The sequence below is a fragment of the Schistocerca serialis genome, chromosome 1, assembly GCF_023864345.2.
Source record: "Schistocerca serialis cubense isolate TAMUIC-IGC-003099 chromosome 1, iqSchSeri2.2, whole genome shotgun sequence".
Classification (NCBI taxonomy): Eukaryota; Metazoa; Arthropoda; class Insecta; order Orthoptera; family Acrididae; genus Schistocerca; species Schistocerca serialis.
In genome coordinates this window covers 483,263,854-483,287,460 of record NC_064638.1, presented here as the reverse complement: position 1 = coordinate 483,287,460, position 23,607 = coordinate 483,263,854, and the positions used below count along the sequence as shown (strand labels likewise).

At 37.4% G+C, this 23,607-nt stretch overlaps 1 protein-coding gene across 7 annotated transcripts in view; it reads right to left on the bottom strand.

Annotated features, from left to right (window-relative positions):
- Positions 1–23,607, bottom strand: part of LOC126473637 (kinase D-interacting substrate of 220 kDa) — a 383,513-nt gene that overhangs the window by 25,236 nt on the left and 334,670 nt on the right. For all 7 annotated transcript variants that reach the window (XM_050100846.1, XM_050100835.1, XM_050100866.1 and 4 more), the window contains exons 19-27: positions 20,500–20,731; positions 18,814–18,979; positions 16,287–16,465; positions 16,033–16,187; positions 15,418–15,579; positions 15,110–15,283; positions 14,545–14,710; positions 14,356–14,453; positions 9,300–9,399 (exon numbers count right to left, since the gene is read on the bottom strand). In XM_050100846.1, coding sequence (XP_049956803.1) covers positions 9,300–9,399; positions 14,356–14,453; positions 14,545–14,710; positions 15,110–15,283; positions 15,418–15,579; positions 16,033–16,187; positions 16,287–16,465; positions 18,814–18,979; positions 20,500–20,731 — 1,432 coding nt within the window. The remainder of the gene's footprint in view (positions 1–9,299; positions 9,400–14,355; positions 14,454–14,544; positions 14,711–15,109; positions 15,284–15,417; positions 15,580–16,032; positions 16,188–16,286; positions 16,466–18,813; positions 18,980–20,499; positions 20,732–23,607) is intronic.

The following is a 23,607-nucleotide window of genomic DNA, read 5'->3' as shown; positions in this document are numbered from 1 at the left end:
TGACAAGAGTTGTAGGATATTCTCCTGAGGGATAACATGCTAAATTCTGTCCAATTGGCACGTTAGATCATCAAAATCCCGAGCTGGTTTGAGAGCCCTGCCCATGCTCAAAAAGTTCTCAATTGGTGTGAGATCCACTGACTTTGCTGGCCAAGGCACGGTCTGGTAAGATTGAAGACAAGCAGTAGAATCACTCACCGTGGGCAGACCAGCGGGCATTATCATGCTGAAATTTGAGTTCACAAAGACTTGCCATGACAGACAACAAAATGAGGCGTAGAATATTGTCGACATACTACTGTATTGGAAAGGTGCTGCAGATGACAACAACAGGAGTTCTCAGCTACTAAAAAAAAAAATGGTTCCCCATAAAGTTGCTCCTGGTTGTCAGAAAAAGAAGGAGAGCTACAGTCAGTTTGATATCCCAGCACTGTCCAGGGTGTCTCCAGACACATCTTCACTATTCATCAGGATTCAAATCAAAGTAGGACTCTTCGCTGAAGACAATTCTACTGCAGTCAATGAGATTCCAAATGACGATATGTCTGGAGACTCCCCGAACAGCAGTGAAATATTAATCTGTCGCTCTCCACATGGCCGAACAACTAGGAGCGATGGTCTGGGATGCTATTTCTTTTCATAGCAGTACGCTTTTGGTTGTCATCCACGACACTCTTACAGCACAGTGGTATGCCAATATTCTACACTCCATTTTATTGCTCTTCATGGCAAGCCACCCAGGGTTTACATTTCAGCAAGGTAATCCCCGCCTACACATGGCAAGATTTTTTGCTGCTTGTCTTCATGCTCACCAAACCCGACCTTTGTCATCAAGGTCTCAGGATCTCTCCCCAACTGAGAACATTTGGAGCACTATGAGAATGTTTCTCCAACCAGCACAGGATTTGATGACATAATGCACCAGGAGGATATCCAACAACTCTATCAATCAGTGCTAAGTGTCAGAGGTGGACCAATGTGTCACTGGCACTCAGTTGGTGGAACTCTTTCTCTTGAGTAAATCGTCCAGTTTTTCTGAAACTATGCTCATTTGTCTCCATGTGTTATATGTACACTAAATGTATGTATCAACACCCATGTACTCAAAGTCTTCTAAAAAATGTTTAGCTCGTAACTGAATTTGGGTACTGATATCAATTAATCATTCTCTATACTTCATACTTGCTTGAAAAAGACTTTACATATTACATTCAAGCTACTGTGTGGTCATTACGTAACAGTTCTTAGTTCAAATTTTTGTCAAGGAGAAGTCTTTAAGGTACCAGTAAACTATAATTTCTAGGCATTTAAGAAGACAATAAAAAATTACTCTGTAGCAAAACTTAATGCAGTTATTCCACTGATGCATCAGTGTTGAAATACTGAAAGAGTACAATGACAAATATCCCCATTTGGAAGGGGGGACTCACCTCAAAACCAGCCTTAGTAAAATTTACAATCATTATCTTTTTAAATGGGTCTCTGAAACATACTGAGAAGGCTCAAGCCAATATGTCATTGGTGACTTGCAAGATCTTTGTCTTACTGACTTCTTAAATATTTATAAGTTCTGTGTGTTCTATTACGAGAAGCACTCAAGTGCTGAAGAGAGTTGCTCTACAGCAAATCAGTTGACACAGATTATGTTCTCAGACTGATTTTATTTCTGAAACGTATGGAATACTTAAGAACATATTTTCTATTAGTGTGTGAAAAGTTATTTATTTTCAGAATGAAAAAAGCTTTTCCACGTGTTGAGCAAGATTATGGAACCTAGTCATCTCCTTCCAACTCTGTCAAAGAGAGTCACACTCATCTTTGAAGTATCAGCATGTGTTTCCAAACATGATTGACAATCCATGCATAACGTATTAACTAATGCTGCAACTGTATTAAGCAACCATGTGATCACACTATTTCTGGAATCTACCTGGCTGCCATCTTCTGGTGAGAACACTACATACTTATCTCACTGGAACTGATTTGAGACCATGAATGCAGGATTTTTAAACACCATGGAAGGCCAATGGCACCTGCACCACAAATCGACATGCCTATCGCCTAGTCCAACTGAACATACAATGCCCCAGGGGTGAAAGCTGAGAAACCTACCTGTTTTTAGAAGTATTTTGATGACACATTTATGATATGGCCACATGGATTGGATTCACTAAATTGTTCCATAGATCATTTTAATTGCCTTCATCCAGCATCAAGTTCACAATGGAGGTCGAAAGGAATGGTAAGCTTCCATTTCTGGATGTAGTGGTGTGTAGAAAGGACACTGGGACACAGAGTTTATCAAAACTAACACGCACAGACTGGTATCTGCATGCAGCATGTTACCATCCATTGTACAAATGCACAAGGCTCCTGCAGCTGCATTTGAGGAGGATGCATTGCATCTCAGATACAGAGAGCTTGACGAAAGAGCTAGATCATCTTTCAACCATGTTCAACCAGAATGGCTACACAGACAAACAGACCTATAGTGTCTTTGAGTTTTGACCTACACCAGAACCATGACAAGATGCATGTAGACCAGTGATCTTTCTACCATATGCAAGGGGCAGGTCTTCAAAAACAAGAAAATTTAAATAGATAGAATATAAAAAGAATTCATTTGCCAGCCAAGATTAGGGAGCACCTTGGCTTTATTAAAGCTGATCTAGGATTGAGGAAGTGCGGTTTTTATAAAATTCCTTGCCACTGTGGGAAATGTAGTATCAGCCAGACAGCTCATGCCATTCAACACATACACTGCCACATATGTTTGAAGCAGCATGAGAAATCTTTTTGGCACAGTACTGCCTTATTGAGAGACACGCAATATTGTGTAAGACACAAAGGATTGCCACTGAGTCTCACCATTGGGACTTTTTACACTGGAGGGTATCAAAATTAGACTGGTAAACATTATAAACAGACACAAGGGTTAATCTTTAAGCTAGACTTTGAACCCTCTTTTATCGTACATTAAAAAATTATTCTCAAGCTGAATGACAGAATATACTGATTGTGATACTTGGTAGTTATTTATCAATTTGTCAGCTTTCACCTCAGAGATGCTGTACTTCATTTGTGTTAGGAAGCAGCAGAAGGTTTGTGGTACACGCACTGTTGGCCCTCTGTGGCATTTAAAAGGGCTGCCATGAGAGTCATTGCTAGGTGTTTCGCAGCCTTAGGAGAGAACTGATAAGTATCTCGCTGATATCCAACCCCCCTCCCTCCCCCCCCCCCCCCCCCCCCCCCCCACTGCTCCCCCACCATCACCAACATCAAACAGTACAATAACACAAACTCCCTTTTCTACTTTTAATCCTTAAACTAAAGTGACCAAACGTCCTTATTTTCTGGAGACAGCCTTCAGTTTTCATGCTTTTCCTTAATTCCTTTAAATCAGTCTGATGACAACAAAAGTCCTCACTTTCTTATTCTTTTGTCCACAATTTATGAAATTTCCAAAAATAATGTAATCAGAAAGAATGTTCTGAACTCTTTCAACCAGAACTCAACTGAATATTCCAGTGCAAGCAAATTTATCATCAATTACTCATTTCATTTTATTGCAAGAGAATTTAACAATAAAGGTGTGGAACTGTTTTTAGTGCAAATAAATTTTTCCTTGACTTCATAAATTATGTTACCGTATTTACTCGAATCTAAGCCGCACATGAGAAATGAGACTCGAAATAAAAAAAAAAAAATTCCTGAATCTAAGCCGCACCTGAAATTTGAGACTCGAAATTCAAGGGGAGAGAAAAGTTTTAGGCCGCATCTCCAAATCGAAACAAAGTTGGTCCATTGTAATACGAGACACAATTTAGGTCGAATGAATGACGCTACAGTAGTTTGGTTCGAGTCGTAAGCTTAGCAGTTAAGCTTTACCAGGTAGCCATTGCTATGCCTCAGGCGCTCCGTCCGTATTTATACGGGTACCCTTCCTTTTTCACGTGCTTCGTCTGGTTTGAATTGATTGCTTATTTTTCTTTGATCTGATAAGCGCCGTTTTCTTTGTTATTGGTGTTTACGTCACTCTAAGCTGAAAAATTCATTAATGAACTGTGTCATGCATTGTTTGTCGCATTCTGATAGTGCGTGTTTACGGCCTGTCGCCGCTCGCGGCATGGCTTGGTCTCATTAGAGAAACAATGGCAAGAGACTGCCATTTGTTGTTACTTACACTGCAGCTTTCTTTGATAATGATCAACAAGAACCAAATAATAGACTGCGTATGATAGAAGATGTTCTGAACGAGAGTTTAGCGAAATTGAAAATCTTTGCAGACGCCTCTTTAGTAAATTACATTCTGCACAGAAATTAGTCATCTTAGATTTAAAAATCTAGTCAATTGCTGTGCTTCATTTCTGACTGTATCACTATTAGGCATAAGAAAAATACGAAAATAACCTTGACATGTATATTCTTCCGCGTTTGCTGTTGTCTCACACTAGTTTCGTAGTTTATTAGGCAGACAGGATTTAAATGAGATAGCAGCAAACACGAAACAATACACGGCAAAATGTTTATATTCGTATTATTCTTACGGTGAAGAGAATACTGCATGTAATTCACAATTCATAAAAGTTCCTATTAGCAACCATCTCTTCTCACAGGTAGGAACAAATTCAGAACGTAGAGTTGGCCATGTTGACAAACATCCCAAACAGTCTTGCCAGTCGGATTTTCGTAGTACATTAAAATGCTGCTTCATTCGAAGATGAACAATACGCAATTTGTATTTACTTCGTTGGATAATGTATGAAAATGCAGTGGTCGATACTCTGGGCGGAGAAAAAAGCTCGTCTTCCACCTTTTTTTTTAAATTTATATACTGACTCAAGAGGATTTGGTGCCAGTATTTACCTTTGTGCCTAAAAGCATGCCTGTGTAGCGCTACATATATTCGACGGCACAAGTTAGTTGTGGCGGCACCCGCCAACATTTTTTAGAACTTCCGCATGCTTTGCACTCGATTCTAAGCCGCAGGCGGTTTTTTGGATTACAAAAACCGGCTTAGATTCGAGTAAATACGGTATACTGATGGGAGACATGTCAAAGCATCAAACTAGGACATCTTAATGATCATAGTGTTATTTCGTTTCTGTTTTAATTGAAATATTTTTAGAATGAGTAATAAATTGCGACTTTTTCAATGTTGATAAACAAGTCGTGACAAACGCCTCTTGTTTATTACCTGTGTCTATGTCAAGTTTTAAGAAAACTACAGCCAATTTGTTTTAGAAAAAACAACATAGTTCTTTTCTCTTGCTGCAAGTCTTAACACAATCAAAGGCAGACTTACAGACACCGACTCATTTTTACGTATGGGTATGTTGAACTGCACTTACCTTTTACTCCTTTTAGATATATTGAAAGAAAGATACAATACTTAGCTAGTGAATATGTGGTCACCTATCCACAGGAAATAATAGTGAGCCAGGTGGTCTGCAGAAATATTGTGTTCAGATGATTGCTTTATCTGGCTGCAGACCTGAGAAGAATGTCAATCCATGCATACTTCTGCCAATCTGACATCTTCGTTTGTAAACAGATAATAACAAACTGCTTTGTAATAGTTTTATTGGATTCAGTTGTTCATCCATTACTTTCAGTAAATACAACTGATAACTGTCTGTCCATGACTAATCCAAAAAATAAGTTTTTATTACCCATCAGGCACTATTCCTCCAACAATTGCCATCAATGTAGAAATGGTCCTACTGTCTACTTCTTTATGACACTGGTTTTACCATTTACAACCAACCAATCAAAACCTACACCTCCAGCAACAATACTTCAATTTCAACTGTAGACAAAGGCTTAAAAAGTCACTAGAAAGATTTTGAACATGTGCTAAAGAATCTTCACTGTAGCCTCACAATATATATATATTCAAAATTTGTTATTAACAATCTAAACGAATTCAAAAGTAGTAGCAGTGTACTTGGCTACAACACTAGGAGAAAGGATGATCTTCACTACTCAAGGTTAAATCTAACTTTGGCTCAGAAAGGGGTAAATTATGCTACCACAAAAGTCTTTGGTCACTTACCTAATAGCATCACAAGTCTGACAGATAGCCATATAGTATGTAAAAGGAAATTAAAAAAATTTCTGAATGGCAACTCCTACTCATTAGATGAATTTTTGGATATGGTAAGTGGGTAATTTCCCCCCCCCCCCCCCCCCCCCACACCAAAAAACTATATATTAGGTGTCATGTAATAGTTTGTGTAATGTAATATCTTTTACAGACACCTTTTATTAACCTGTCACGTTCCACATCATTACGAAGTGTTGTATTCATGACCTATGGAATAAGTACTAATCTAATCTGAAACCTGAAGCCTTTGTAATTAGGGTTTCAAGAACCTTCAAATACCATGGCAATGTTGCGAATCACGAAGAGTTATTAAAGAGCTGTACCACTTCCTTGATTCCTTGTTCAGTAAGCCTTGGAAGACATCTGAACAGTCCAGTAGGGTTAATACGGCTTATTTTTGTTAAAGGCTGAAAAGTGTTCTACTCCATTTTCCTTTTATTGTTTTCTTATTTCATTAAGCATGTTTTGTGTAACTTGAATACTGTAAAATACTTCTGACACAATAATAGTATCTAAAAGTACTGAAGGACCAATCTAAAGTGAAAGCAGAAAATAAATATTAACAACACTTTAGACAGAAGAGGAATATCAACAATCTACTTCCAAAAAGAACAGTGACAATGGGGCAATGCTGACAAACACATCATCAACAAATGTATGAGTTGTGAGTTTTCTGGAAGATTAAAAGGGAGGTTTCATCTAGGGGAAAGAAAAGACATGAGATGGTAAAGAGAAGTATGAAAATTTACAGCTACATAACTAATTCTTCTCTTCAATGTACCATGTGTCATTCCTAAGCCATGAAATGTGGCGATTTCTCCTTTTCTACAGCACATTTTCCCTTCTTCCATCTCTTTAAGCTCTCCATTCTGTGGCAGTGTTATAAATTGCTGAAAGTGTGGTCTAAAATGTTTGGTCTACCCTAGTCCATAGTCCTGTTTTGTTTCTATTATTTGCCAGTAAACAAAGGAGATAAGAACCCTCTTATTCTGATGCAAAAATGAACACTTTCAGAATTTATAACAGTTATGATGGAATTAGGGCAAATTTGAGAGCCAAACATAGTTCTTCAAAATAAAAATACTTTTATCTTACTTAATCAACTAAATAATTATACTAACTGGTCAAAGGAACAAAGAATGCTCCCATGAAGTATTTGTGATTTTCCACATCCAGCATTAAAAGAACCCGCAATTTTTTCTGAGATATCCTGTTTTTTTTTTGTCTTAAACAGAAGTTCTAAAGAATATCAGAAATTAAGAAATTTTATGAAACTATTTCATGATAACTGTCTCTTGCAAATGGTCTGCATTTTGAAGATAGATATAATTGGTAAGGATAGAAACTTATCAGCATGCTGAAGACTTCAGATGAGAAAATTTCACTTCCATTATCCTATGCCAGTAACTGTGAAAATCTTAAATTTGCATTCCTGCACATTTACCTCAAGCAAAAACTTTTCTATGTTCAGTAAATAAAATTAAAGCAGGTTTCCAAAATGAGTACCTGTGCCAAGTCACTCTTCGTGTATTTAAAATTAATTACTGAAAAGAGGTTATAATTCTTCTTATAGATCAACCAGTTAATGGAATTTGTAGACTAAAAGTTTTTAAGTTGCCAGTTATTTGTCAAAAACAATTAACATCTATCTGTACGGCATAACCCTCTGAATTTTTTGAGAAACAAGTAGTAAACTTGTAAAATAAGAGGAAATGCTGCCACTGCAATACATATTGTGTCCACTATTTTGCTTTAGATTTAGGACAAGAAATCATATATTTTACGAACATGTCTCACCTCGAGTTTCTTTTTCTTAAGAGCCTACGCTAAAAATACAGAAAGTGTATGCCAGCATTTTTCACTAACATCTAAAGTACTGTATAGTTTCAACCTCATTTGTTAACAATCTAAGAATATGTTGATAAAAGCAGTTTTCATTAATTGCAGGAAAATATTCAAAACATAAAGAAAGCAGTCATTTCGAAGGTGGAAGATAATTGCAAATTACAAGCAATTATAAAACAAGCTTAATTTGTAATTACTAGTAAGCAATAAATGTGTTGGTATGGCAAAACGGAAAATTACATACTCAAAATGCTTTGAGTTACTAAGCGAAGTGTGCACAGAAATGAAACAATGACCCAAAAAGAATGTGTTGCAGAGTCAGTTATCAATAATTTAGTAATACTCTCCAAATGCTTTTCCCAGATGTTTTACTTTTGGCCACAAGCAAATCAAATGTAACTACAACAACAAAATATAATTTAAGTGGGGCAGGTTTCAAAGGTATGTTCTTACCATGCATAATAGTTCAGTAGTAAGCACATGCAATGTGTTAAATATTTTATTCTTCATGCTTCAGTAATAATGTTCATATGATAAATGCATATTTAAATACCTTTCATTAGTTACAGTTGACATACATATGCAATCATTATTGTAAAAAGTCTGTTCACAAATAACAATGTTAATTTACTTTAGTTTAAAATCCTTTCTTTCTTAGGGTTCTGAGTTCTCACATTAAATTAAGACATTTAAGGAAGTCTATAATCTGCCATATGATTGCTTTTGTATAAAACAGTTATTATATCACATCTGATACTACATTGTCATATTTTTAACACAAATAGTAAGCATTTCAATACTAGTGAGGAAAGAAATGAGGATCGGAACACCTTGCATAACAACGTATGTTCTGCTTTGCTAACCCTTACATACTCTTTGAATTCATAACACTAATATAACAATAACTTTTGCAATGCCAGTATGACAGATGAAAGTTCATAATTTAACTTTGTACTGTAATTTGTACTATACTGAAGAACATTTTATAAATGAATATAATATTACTGAATTTGTATAAATTCTAAAACATTCAGAAAACTACAAGTTATGAAAAATATAATGCTATATTTAATACTGTGTCTTCATCCAAAAGATGTCTCCAGGAACATGCTGATGTCTTCGTAAGTCCGGTCTGAGATTCTAAACAACTCCATTTGAATAACATTGCTCATTTTTTTCCAGCACGCAACAATGTGCAATGATATTCAAATGGAACTATTTAGATATGAAGAACCACTGGTGATTCAGCTGCTGAGAGCATTCATTCAGAGGATGGAGTTTTCGGCCCATGTGCTGACTGTTGGCTTCTCTTGAACAGGGTCGAACAGCGTGACGACAGTAAACTCACCTGGTTCTTGTGGAGCTTCTGTTTCATCCAAAACATCTTCACATGCTTCCTCATTTAAGGTCTGCAGTGCACCACAGATCATTTGCTCCTCGAGTGTCACCTAAGTGTGAGCATATATTGATGATTACAAGTCATATTAATGAACTCTTGTCACAATAAAAATGATCCCTGCTTCCTTCATTTAACAAAGAGAGTAAATATCGATCAAACAAGAATATAAATAGCCACTTGCAAATATGTGTTAGTAGTGTTGCAGCCTGCATGATATGTAAAGTCACTTGTTACACACGAATAACAGAAGATGTGTTTACTCTCTCAAGATTTTTCCATGTATTAAGCTATTCTTATATATAGTCACCTATGTACTTTCTGATGCCATCTAACCACTTTCTTAGTCTTTTCTTATGTCTTGGAATCTAGTAAAGATTTTCCTTATCCATTAACACCTATTCTCCAAGTAATATGTCGTGCCCATCTCTATTTCATTGTCATTGTGGTTTCTTCCCTGACTCATTTGTTTTCCTGCCTCTTTTACAGATTTCAAAAACACATTTCCCTATCCAGCAATGTTCAGATTATGAGTCAACTCTTCAGTATATTTCTTTTGCTGATCAACCCGGCTTTATCCTCTATTGTCCTCAATACAAAAACTCCTAAACTGGCTCTATTTTACACCAAAGGCCATCTCACAGTCCAATTGCTTCTTCTGTGTGTGTGTGTGTGTGTGTGTGTGTGTGTGTGTGTGTGTGTAAAAGAATGTAATATTTCCTCATTAGAAATTAAGCCAAATGTAGTGCTAAAACCTATGGACAGCCACAAATTCATTTTTGCATCACCACTTTGCACACTGTTCCTATTAACACAAATTGCTCAATATACTTCATGGATGAATAGGTAATACACTGCATCATGCACTAGACCAGGGGTGAGAGACCTTTGCTGACATGTGGCTCTGATTCAGTTACTTAAGCTGCCAAATGTTTACATTTATTTACATATCATGAACATGGTTTCCTTATTTACACCTCTCTCTCTCACACACATGTGCGCGTGCCCACACACACACACACACACACAAACACACACACACACACATACACAAAATAGGACTTGAGCAAAAACTATAATCATCATCGTTGTCATTGTCGATGTCATGTTTTAGACCTATTGGCCTGTTCTGCTTTAAAACTACTAACACCCTCTTTTTAAATGTGGCCAGTATTTTGTTTTTTAATGAGATTGTTGTGCAAATCAATCTTCATGATTCTACTCTCTTTCTCACATTTAGCACAATCCCTCTAGTATTTATTTATTAGATCTGCAACTGACTTCACATTGAATTCCTGTCAAATATCAATATTCTTCTCATGATCTAGAAACAAGTGTCCTGTAACAAAGTGGAGAAATCTCATTTCAGACGAGTCAGTTTGTCTTATTTGGTCAAAAGTTAAGAGTCCAGCTTTTGCATCCATACAACGTTAATGGAGAAACTATAACTTTCTATAGTTTGAATGGGGTTTCCTTTCAAAGGTTAAGTTTTAATGTTCATCACATTGTGCCACAGAAATGACTAAATCTTTGAAGTTTCATATTAACATTGTCTGATTTTGTGTACTTAAAAATACTTTAAAAAAAGTATACATTAGTATTTACCTGATACTGCAGATTCCAAATTGGGAGGCATTTAAGAATTGCAGTAGCATTAGCACTGATTTAAATCAATACTAAAAAATAAGAACAGGAAAAAAAAATAAACAGAACACCTATTTTGAAGTACTAGCAATTTTTGCACTACAGAACCCAAAATGAGCCCATAAATGACATTTTTTACACTACATCATTTACTGCTTATCAGTTTATACTTACACAACTGGCTTATTCAATTACACACAATTGAATCCAGTCCTTCTACCATTTAAACTACACCAATTCCCACCCTACCAGACAACATAACTGTTCTGAGTTTAGCACTCTGCTCTAAACTGTAGTACTCCATGATAATGTTAAATATTATGATGAGGAAAGTCAAGGTCACTACTCAGTAACATTTAATATATTTCACAGACAAGTTGTTTTGTGATGATGTTACAGACTTTCAGGGATGCTGGAGAAGGGTAAATTTATCAACCTGAGGTAAGGAACCCTTGTCCGGCAACAACCGAGTAAAATGTCACTGAAAATCTTTCTGCTATCTCTGACAGCTGACATCATCTACTGCAAGCTCTTTGTTTTTCATATTCCGAGAAGAAATAATATGGACCAACACAAGAAAAAAATGTCCTGCAAACATAGACTCTACAGCGGATACCTTAAGAGCTACAAGCACTTGTTCATCTTTGTTATTGTGAAACACATCTCTTCTATTAAACAAGTGTTCACAGCTCATAAGATATGTGGATTTTTAGAGCCCATGTTTAGTTAATAATTTTTTCTTGTTTTGGTCCATAATATATCTACACCTACATATATACTCTGCTAGCCACCAAGCGATGTGTGGCGGAGGGCACAATTTGCACTAAAAGCCATATCCCCCCCCTGTTCCACTCACAGATCGCGCAAGGGGAAAACGACTGTCTGAATGCCTCAGTACAAGCTCTAATTTCCCTTATCTTTGAATAGTGATCATTGCGCGATTTGAAAGTTGGTGGTAATAATATATGCTCTACATCATCGGTGAAGATCGGATTTTGGAATTTAGTGAGCAGTCCCTTCCGTTTAGCGCGCCGTCTATCTGCAAGTGTGTCCCACTTCAAACTTTCCATGAGATTTGTAACGCTCTCGTGATGGCTAAATGTACCAGTCACAGACCTTGCTGCTCTTCTTTGGACCTTCTCAATCTCTTGAATCAGACCCAACTAGTAAGGGTCCCATAGAGACGAACAATACTCTAAGACTGGATGAACTAACATATTGTAAGCTACTTCCTTTGTTGAAGGATTGCATCGCTTCAGGATTCTGCCAATAAACCACAATCTAGAGTTTGCCCTACCCTTACTTGTTTAATCTGATCATTCCATTTGAGATCATTTCGAATAGTCACACCCAGATACTTGACGGATGTTGCTGCTTCCAAAGACTGGGAATCTATTTTGTACTTGTACATTAATGGGGATTTTCACCTTGTTATACACAGTAGGTTACACTAACTAATATTGAGAGATAACTGCCAGTCATTACACCACGCATTAATTTTCTGCAAAGCCTCATTGACTTGTTCACAACTTTCGTGTGACAGTACTTTCCTGTTGACTACACCATCATCAGCAAACAGTCTAATGCCACTGTCAATATAATCAACCACATCGTTTATGTAAATTATAAAAAGCAGTGGATCTATTACGCTGCCCTGGGGCACACCTGAAGTTACGCTTGTTTCTGTGGAAGCCACCCCATTCAGGACGACATACTGCTCCCTGTCTGTTATAAAACTTTCTATCCAACCGCATGTCTCATCGGATAGACTATAAGCGCACACTTGTTGGAACAAGCGACAGTGCAGAAATTAGTCAAACCCCTTTCGAAAGTCGAGAAATATGGCATCAACCTGGGAGCCAGTATCTAGTGTCTGTTGTATGTCATGCACAAAGAGGGCCAGCTGGGTCTCGCATGACCGCTGTTTCCTGAACCATGCTGGTTTCTGCAGATGAGCTTCTCAGAGTCCAGAAAGGTCTGAACACAAAATATGTTCCATGATTCTACAACAAATCAATGTCAGTAAAATTGGCTAGTAATTATGTCATCCAATACACTACCCTACCAAAATATGGAAAGCAAAGAAATAGCAGCAGAAGTGGTCCACTGTCAGAGGTATCAAAATGATTTTCGGTTATAAATTTTGACTGAATCATTTCCAGACCAGGGTCCATTACCTCAATTTGACACATTACCTTTCTCCATCAATCCTGACAGTTTGTAACATTATCTGGGACCACCCCAAATAGAACACATTAACACCAACCAAGCTGCACAGATACTAGCATCTGAACAAAAATCAAAGTTCCTTCAATAATTGAATATTTCTGTGCTAACTAAGAATGAAACTAGATTTCATTTGTTCAAGGTGAACACAGCACCATAATTGTGGAATACAATATAAGGGCTAATGCATATGAAGCACATCAACAGTACAGTACATGATTACAATATGTGAGAAATGAAAAGTCTGAGCAGGTCAGGTGTATTATCCAAAGAGGACATATTGACTGTAAACTCAGAAATTTAGTATATATATGTGTGAGCACTAAAAGAATGGTGAATGGGAAGAGGGGGGGAGGGGGGGCGGGACTTCTTGAAAGACAAAGTAAGGAAATTTTATGAAAACATTTGTGTTCCTTCAAATGTCTGGAAGATAGCAAAGCACCAAAAAAGCGTAAGACAAAAGCCAAATACAGGCTGCGGAAGCGCAATTCCTGCAAACAGCCCTTTAGCAGACACAATAATAACTAAAGTAAAAAAAGCTGGTGGGCAGCAACTGCTGAACATTTGGAGTTTGGAGAAGGTTTAAGATAACAGCAACAAATGGTGTGATTATGTACAGAGAATGAAAGAATATCGAGAAGTATTTTCCATTTCTGGCTAACAGGTATATAAAAGAGTGTAAGGTCACACATGAGATAATTACATCAGTTGAAAAATGGAAACCAAAATTGATCTCATAAAAAGAAGGTTCTAATAATCAAGTATGCTGCCCAACATTGTAGTCCAAGTAGGTAAACACTTTTTTTCTTCTCCTCCTCCTCCTTTTTCTTTGTTTGTCTTTACCATTCCATAATTGCAATTATCATAATATAGACAGAATAATTTAATTTGTAAAACAGCATTGATTTTACAAAAGCTTCAGAATGTCTGCAAGGAAGAAAAGAAGTTTCCTCTTCTTTATTCATTAAGAAGTGAATTTAAATAAATGCTTGCTTCATACAAAGTTCTTGGTTTTGCAATTGGATGAGTTCATTGAAATGGCTCAATGATGCAATAATGAATACACTGACTGGAAGCCCGAGAACTTTCCATTAATTCAACTCTTTAGGAAAGACAACAAGATAATGTCAATGCTTGCCTGTTTCTCCATCACAGTCTGTTTGCTTGCTGTGCGGCTCTCGCTTCGTGAAGATGATTTTTCTTTTTCAAGTGAACCTGCCTGCTTTGAGCTAAGACCTAAAAGAAGACCATTATAAAGTTAACATTTAAATGAATGTTTCAGTACTGATATAAAATAAATTGCAGTTTCTCCTTTTTTTACACTTGCCTTTCCTCTCCTGTGAAGGTGGCATGAACTGTCTGGTTGGTACAGAAAACCTGACATTCTTTGAAGTAAGTTCCTCTTGTTGATTTGGCCCATAAAATTCAGTTTCCCTTAGTGAAACAATGAGCATTCTAAACAACTCCCAATCACCAAATGACATTTGGAGAACCTTCAATTGATAAAATAATAATATTTTAAAATGAAAGTTAAAGAAAAACAGAGGACACAATGAGCTAAAATTATTTACTTTTACCCTATACAAGTGAAGGGTTGTTAGAAGCACAATGATTGCTGTATATGCCGCAAATTTCATATTAAGAAGAAATTCTTATCTACATTCAAAGCTGAGCTTTTATGATTTCAAATTTTATGTTCTGTTACAATTTTTAAATTATTTGATTCCTTCTGATTTTCTTCATCCACAGAAAACATGAAACTTTATTTCATTGTGTTCAGTAATATAGGTATGTCAACTTCACTATCGCACACCAAGGTGAAAGACTGAAACCCATAATTTAGTTCTTAAACACAGAACAACAAATGTAAAACAATTTAATTCAATATGCACCTTTTTAAGCTCCTCCAGATCACAGTGCAGTAAAACTCTACCATTTATATTGTTATCACGAATTACATTAGCATATTTTGAAACGGAAGGAGTACTGAGATCTTCAATTTTAGCTAAAAGACTGCAAACTCCATCAACAGTTAAACCCGAAAGTTTGTTCTCCAGAACTTCTTCCTGAAAAAAAAAAGAAGGGGGAAATATGACTTGAGATAGTCAAACTAGTTTATTTTCTTTCAACTGTAGCAAGAGAATTTGAGATTTCTAATTACAAAAATTTATTAAGATAAAGTTTCAGAATGATAACTTACAGGAAAACTTCGACCTATGGTCAATGGTGGACAGACTGATGGTTGCTGTAACAATGGAGGATGAGGCATAGGTTCCTGCAACGTCATCCACCCCTGTGGCCAGCTAACAACTGGTGCAGGTGCATAATTTGATTGCACAGAAGCACTTCGTCCAATAGGTCTCTACAGTATGAAAGGATGTCTCATTAGGAAAACAAGATCATTAGGCACCGTAAAATGAAAAGCTATTTGTAGCCTACAGTAAAATACCTTTTAATTAATTACAATTTTGCTATGCCTTGAGAACATGAAATAGTTGTGCAACACCACAACAGATTAAATATTATAATTCCTTCCCACCGCGTTAACTAGCTCATAAGGCTTTCAGAATTTCAAGTCCAACAATTATTATTAACCTCAACCCATGGCTTGTGTCACTGATTGTTCCAAAATTTATGTGACAGCATTCCACAGAACTTTCAGTCTCTTTTGCCAAACCCCAAATATTCTACATTTGTATTATTACACTTGCAACCAACAGAGAAACATAACAATGTTTTGAATGTCATAAGGAAATCAACAGATCCATTTTTCAGTGTACTGTTGAAGTACACTAAAACTGATAAAGGTGCTCACCTGTCTTCTAAGTAAGGATGTTTTGTTCGCAGTTGCCCACTGTGGTGATGACCACATTGAGTGCTGCTGTGCAACTGGTATTTGTGGGGGTGGAGATTTTGCAGCAAATGATGATCCAAACTGTAATCCGGTGTCATCCATGTTCTGTTGATCCTCTGTTAATGCAAGCCAGAATCAGATGCAACACAGATGCTGTATGTGACACACTCATAAATAAACAAAATATATTAATTTTTTGTTATCATCATACGAACCTTTAATTACTTTCTTTATGTAGGGATCCAAATTGATTGTGAATGGCAAAAATACTTTCATGTCGCTAACTAGCAAAGTATTTCGATGGTAAGTCAGGAATATATCAAATTTCTTCTCATCTCTGTCCAGTTCCAATAATGGTTCTACATCTTTTGAAATTGGAATCTGAGGGCGAACTCTGAAACAACGAAAAATATTATTAATGAGAAAACCAAATAAGGTAGATAGGACACTGAACAGCACTTTACTGTATTACATATTTCACAGTAGCCAATTAATCAACCATTATCGCTAACTAATCCATAACTCATGAAACTTTTAAAGTGATTCTGTTACTGTAAACTGACTGACGTACATCTTACAAAAACAATGCTGTTCAAAAGCATGAACTATTACCTACTGCACAGCACAGACTTTCTGTCATTTCCTTCTCCCCACAATCCCAAAATTTGTAAACATAACACAAACAGAATGACTCTCCTTGGGATACAACATTTTAATGTACTAGTTTACTAAGATAATGCTTTCAAGAAGTTTAATTGGAAATGAGACTGCCCCTGTCCATCCTTATTTTCACAGCAACAAGGGTCATATTCCACTACCAACCCAACATGGGGATAACCTAGTCAAACTCCAAATTACCCAAAAAATTGTCTCTTTTTCTCAAGGTAACTAGTTCAATAATAATAGCTTTCTGCTGTACACACACACCTTCAGAGCCAGATAGTTTTTCAAAATCTGACAGATCAGACCTGGGATAGCTTCTGCTCATTTATCAGCTTGTGTGTAGATTATATGAACAGCAACAGACACTTCACCTATATTGACAGTTCTCAGTACACATCAGAGCATGCCATGCAGCATTATATAATTAAGCAACATTTAATGTAAACTCCAATGACAGACTTTATTTACAAGTCTGACTACACTAACTTATTTTTCTATTGTATTTTCTACAGCATTTAATCCTCTGCATCTCCTTTCTGAAGCACCAGTTTCACCTCTATACTAGTCTCTTACACTTACGTTGGGTACCTTGCTTGTGCTCCCAACCTCTTTTACCACTCAAGCTTAATTTGTCTTGTCTCATGCCTTCTTCACTTGCTGCATCACATTTCCCCCAAAGGAAGAGCAATATATGATAGCAACATCCTTTATTTCAAAATGAAAACATAAACATAATACTGGCAATATATGCAACAAGAATACTTATATTTTTTCAATCTTAAAAATTATTACTCCAGAAGAAAAGTATTAGCTAGGAAAAAATAAATTAGCAGCAATATGTACACATGCAGAAGGCATGAAAAGCTCATTTCAAACCGTTGATTAGGAACGAGACCAACACATGGAAGACTGTAGTAGCAACAGCACTGTCAAGACTGCTTTACATGTGTGAGCAGCCTTGCCATATTCTTCTAATTTTCTTTATCTTTTCGTATTCTAATTACAACAGTGAGTTTAGCTTCTTGAGTTGTTGGTGTTCACTGAAAACATTAAACGGTACATGTGAAATATCTTATGAATTACACCATTGTTTTCAATAACTGGTCCGATGCGCTTCTCTGTGCTGCTCTATCTTGTACAAGCATTTTCATCTCTGCATAACTACTGCAACCTACATTCATTTGAACACCCAGATGCAAGACCTGTCTGCTGCATCCATCCAGCACATCCTACTCCAGCCCCGTCACAGACAGACCCTACTGTATCACACCTGTCAAATGAGAAATATAATATCCCACCTCTGTAATAACTCCTGCACAGCATTTTATGTGGGTATGACCACCAACCAGCTGTCTGCTTAAGTGAATGGGCACAGCAAAACTGTGGTCAGCAGCAGAGTTGATCACCCAGTGGTGGAGCACACTGCTGAGCATCACGAGCAACACTTCAACTGTGGTTTCACATCACAATCCACAGCTTCTGGGTCCTACCCCTAATGTTAAATCCTCTGAATTATGCAAATGGGAACAGTCCCTGTAACACATCCTTTGATTTTATAAACCTCTATACCCCAACCCTACTAACCCCTTCCATAACAACACCTGCATTCCTGCCCCTTATGACCCCCATGTCATTCATCCTGCACTTACCCTCCTCTCTGCAGTCTTCACTTTCTCCATTCTACTTCCCTCCCAATCCACTCCTTATCATCGTGGACTATGTGCAATTCCCCCTGCATCTGCCAAAATGAGGTCATCATAGTCACATTCCTATCATCCTTGCTGACTCTCTCTCTCTCTCTCCCATCTGTCAGCCACCCTTCTCCAACTTCCCCTCCTTTTCCCTACCTTTCTCCCCACCCTACCCCACCTGAGACAACACCTAACCCATCTAGTTGCAGTGCCATCACAATGCAGTCAGCAGGGGACAATACAGCTGTGAAGTTCTATGTATGTGCATTCTGTTAGTTTTGAAGAAGGATTCATCCAAAATCTCAGCGATGTTCTCAGTCTTACTAACTATTCATATTTCCTAACACATAAGCAACCACTGTCATTAGAATGTCAGAACAATACTTACTTGTCATACAATGACTTGAGAGATGTATTATCATCAAGTGATTCCTCATAAGTATCATAATACAATATAATCCATGATGTTCGGAACGGCCACTGCTCAGTTATGTTTACCCAGCTTGCAAGATGATACCAGTTGAAGTCTATCTGAAAAGCCTTTAGCAAACGACCTAAAAGTAAAATAAGAAGAAAAATTATACAGTAGTAAGCAATGGCAATATTATAAAAAAGGGAAGAAAATGTACTACACACCACATTCCATTACAAAGATATTTCCGTTCCGATGGTATTTTTACAATTAAGAAAGTACACAACACACTTCAGTTCCATACAATAAATATTTACAAATGTGGCTAATCAGTGAGAAAGAAAACATTTTACCACAGGAAGTAAAAGATGACATTCTGACTTTTCATATTTATAAGTGTCAATAGCTATCTGAGGCTTTGTTAGAAATCTAAAATGATACTGTTTCACATTTATTACTTATGTAGAGGAAGAAAGGGACAAGATGCAGGAAGAGGGATTGGTGATGGGATGGGCTGAGAGAACAAAGGAATGGGAAATCCTTGAGGAGAGGATGTGGGGACGGTGGATTAGCAGAGATTGAGTCCTGAAAGATTACTGGAGGAATGTGTTGCAAGAACAATCTCATCTATACAGCTCAGGAAATACTGTACTGGAGAGAAGAAATCAGATGGCGTATCTCGTGAAGCAGCCATTGAACTCAAGCATATTGTACTCAGTAGCGTGTTGTGTCACTAGGTGGTCAACTTTGCTCTGTTGCCATTATTGGACAGCATTTTATGTCAACATGACAACTGACCAGCTGTCCAATGTTGAATGGCCACCGCCCTATGGCCTAGAGCAAAGCTGACCACCCAGTAGCAAAAACATTGCTGAGCACAACATGCTTGAGTTCAATGGTTGCTTCACAACCTGTGTCATCCGGATTCTTCCCTCCTGCACCAGCCTTCCTGTACTACATACAGGTAGATAGGAATTACTCTTGCACATCTTTCACGCCCATAAAGTTCCTAGTCTCAAGCTACCCCACAGTTTCTCCTGCTAACCTCTCTAAGTCCACGTCTCCATATAATCTGCATTGTGGAATACACCTCACTGGCTCCAGTACCTGTGCGTCACATGTCTAGCATACATATCCGTCCCCCTCCATCAGAGCAGCTAGCTACCCATTCCTAATGTCTCCTCATGTCTCCCACCTCTTTCTCTGTCCACCAACCAATACCTGACACACCCCACATCCCAGTCCACCAGTAGTATTGCAATCCCGGCAGTCATGTCCAGCTGGCACAATGCAGGAGTACAGGTCTCTCTCTCTCTCTCTCTCTCTCTCTCTCTCTCTCTCTCTGTGTGTGTGTGTGTGTGTGTGTGTGTGTGTGTGTGTGTGTGTGTGTGTGTGTTTTATGACTCGACATTTCTCCTATTTAGTGAGTGGTCTACTTCACTCCTAAATTATTTATATTAGAAGCTAGCAAATTTGACACAGATTTCATTTATTTAAGTACAGATACTTCGATCAATTAATTCCTTATTAAGATTTCACTAACAACAACGTTTCATATGAATGCACTACACTATAAAAACAAAGGTACAGTTCAACAACCAAAATTTTACATGGATGTAATAACCATAAAGAACAGCTATAGGAGCACATTACACAGTTTACCTGTAATGTAAACAACATTCAAGAGGCGCCGCATACTACGAGGATTTACATCACTGAAATAATCATCTGTCAACAGCATTTTTGTTAAGTCATGTGCTCCACCAACACGATTTAAATTACTGCCCAGGCTGCTTGCAACACTTTCACTCAGCTTCAGTTTTCGAGATCCCTTTCGTTTCAGTTTATCTGTGCTGCTAAATCCAGATTCAGATGACAGACGTCGACCAGAAACCTGCCGCAAAAAAATATGCTTTTAAGTATAACCTGCACATTTCATAAATATGGCCTACTGTGATAGATAACACATTTAAACTTATAAATTATTTACAATTATAAAATATAAAATCAATTTATTTTATTTAAAATGAGCAAGAGGTAAGAAGAAGAAGAAGAAGATGAAGAATAGGAAAAACAGGAGAAAGAAAAGAGAAAAATGTGGTTACCAGCAGACTCTAAAGCTGTGTAATCAACAACTGCATGTCAAACAAGTAAAATTCCCAATGTAAATTGTGTGAAATTTTATAGCACTGAATTAAAAATGAGAAGAATAGAGAATGAAAGGAAAGAATTAGTGATATTGATAATACTAAGTAAACACTATCAACAAAATTTTAGCCAAAGTAATATGAGCAAAACTTCACTATCAAGCAAAACAAATTAAACAACAATCTTCTAAACAAACATTACCAAAAGGCATTCCACATAAGCCAGCAATGAAGAGTAGGAAAATACAGCCCAGAAAAATATTTCTTCCTTCTTGGACTCCACCAATTCTCCAGGACCATATTTGTCTATGCTAGTGCCTCTTAACACGTTCGCTGCGGTCGCCAGTGCGAGCCGCTAACGCGCGAGGCGGACGCTTGTAAGCGCACGTGCGCTGAGAGCTGAAATCATAGCCCTGCGAAACCTGTAAGTTTGTGGCGAATAAACTAGATGCCGCCAGCTGATTCGTTTGGAGTTCGTACGCTGGCTACCAGAGGCGCAGCGTTCCACTCAGTCAAAACAGTTCGGGGCTAGCTGCCAGGAGCGCTGCAATCACTTCTCTTTGCAGCCGCACGGCCTTCTATGATTTTTATTTCGAGGAAATAACTTTACATAGTTACCGACTTAGCTCGCCACTGTATCTTTTCATAATTCTTATGGATGAATAAAACTTTGTTCTGCAAGGGAAGTCAGCAGTTTCAAGTTATAATAAGATACTGCTGGAATTTATATTTCGTAATCCATACCTGGCTGAATACAAATTATGAACACGCCTAAATTTTGATCGCAAGACTAATGTCTAGTTTTGCGACAAATTCATGTTGTGCACGAACGTAATATTGGCAACGAATATAACGTCTGCGGAAGAGGTGCTAGATATAGAAATACAAGTACACTTTAGCTGCATGCCGATCATGTGATAAATGCTGCCTGCTGTCTGTCGCTTATAAGCGTTACATGCATTTATTGCAAACAATTCTAACAAAGCCCCTTATTTATTTATTGTATTGCTAACTGGACAGAAAATGCAATTCACACAAGTGACAAATCCACTCCATTGAAAAAGAATTAGTCGGAAAACACCAAAAGATTTATAAAACGAAGAAAAAGAAACAGGACTCGTCTGCAATGTGGTGCTATGGAAACCCAATCACAAATATATACATATTATAAAAATGACTGTATGTGTATGTATGTATGTTCCACATCTCCTCCTACTGGACCGATTTCAACGAAACGTGGTACACATATTCCTATTATCGGAAAACTATCACTGTAGGGGTAAGAACCACATACGACACATACGTCAGGAGATATGACGTCATGAACAATGTAATTCGTCAAAAACGGCCGCATCATGTGACGATATTCCACATCTGCTCCTAAACTAGTACACCAATTTCAATCAAATTTGGTACAAATCTTCTCTAAGGTAATGAATCATTTGCTATGGTAGCAAAAACTACTTACGATATATAGTTCAGGAGATATGACGTCATAAACAATTCTGTTCTTGAATAACCGCAACATCAGGTTTGTGATTTCTATTTATTATGTCATTACTACTAAAGCTATTCGCGAAGAATTTTGCAGAGGATATGCATATATACCACTAAATGTAGCTTTGAAATTATATCATAGTATGACACGTAGTACAGGAGATATGACGTCAAAACTATGAAATGCACGAAAATCCGTCCCACTATGCATGTGGTTGTAATGTATTACGTCTGTAATACCAACTCCATTCGCACCTCATTTTGCAGTTTCCTAATATTCTTCCCGGGGAACATGGAAAATTATATTCTTGTGGGACACATAGTACAGGAAATATTATGTCATGAAGATTGACCTGTGTGAAAACGGAACTGAGATGAATGGAAAATAGATAGCGATAGAACAGGAGGCGATGGACAGAGAGAGAAGAAGCAGATGGACTAAAATAAGACAGGAATGAATACACACCCGGGCAACGCCGGGCACTGCAGCTAGTAACAAATAAGTTTTCAAGGTGTAGAGGTGATGTTTTTATAGCAAACCACAAATAAGTCCACATACGGTACTGTACAGAAACATCATATTCTGAGCAACCAATGTAACTATATTTACATGGCTATCAAATAAAACAAACACTTTACAAATCAAACACAAACAGATCTTCCTCTGTAGATACGACGTCCCATTACATTATGGATGTGTAATTGTGCAGCAGTTCAAACAGAATCCAGGTTGGTTTGGACACGTTATACACACGTATGGTGTATCCGTACGCTTGCCCCGTGCCGCGCACGTTTTACATCGCTTCCGCATAACTTGCTTCGTCCCTTCCGTTGCGTCCCGCTTTTGCACAACATGTGTGTCTTTACATTTGTTACACACACCTTTTGTAACGTCCATTGGTGGAAGTAGTCCCTTTATTATTTGTATTCTATAATCATACAAAGTCATATTATGCCCTGAGTATTTATTATATAGGTAATGTGCATTGAACATTAGCATGTCAACTACATGGAAGAATAGTTTCTTTGGCCAGCGGATTGTCTTTCGTTCACATAAATAATAAGACAACATCTGGTCCTGCCTATCGGTCCCAGACATACAACTATTATATCTGATAATTGGCAG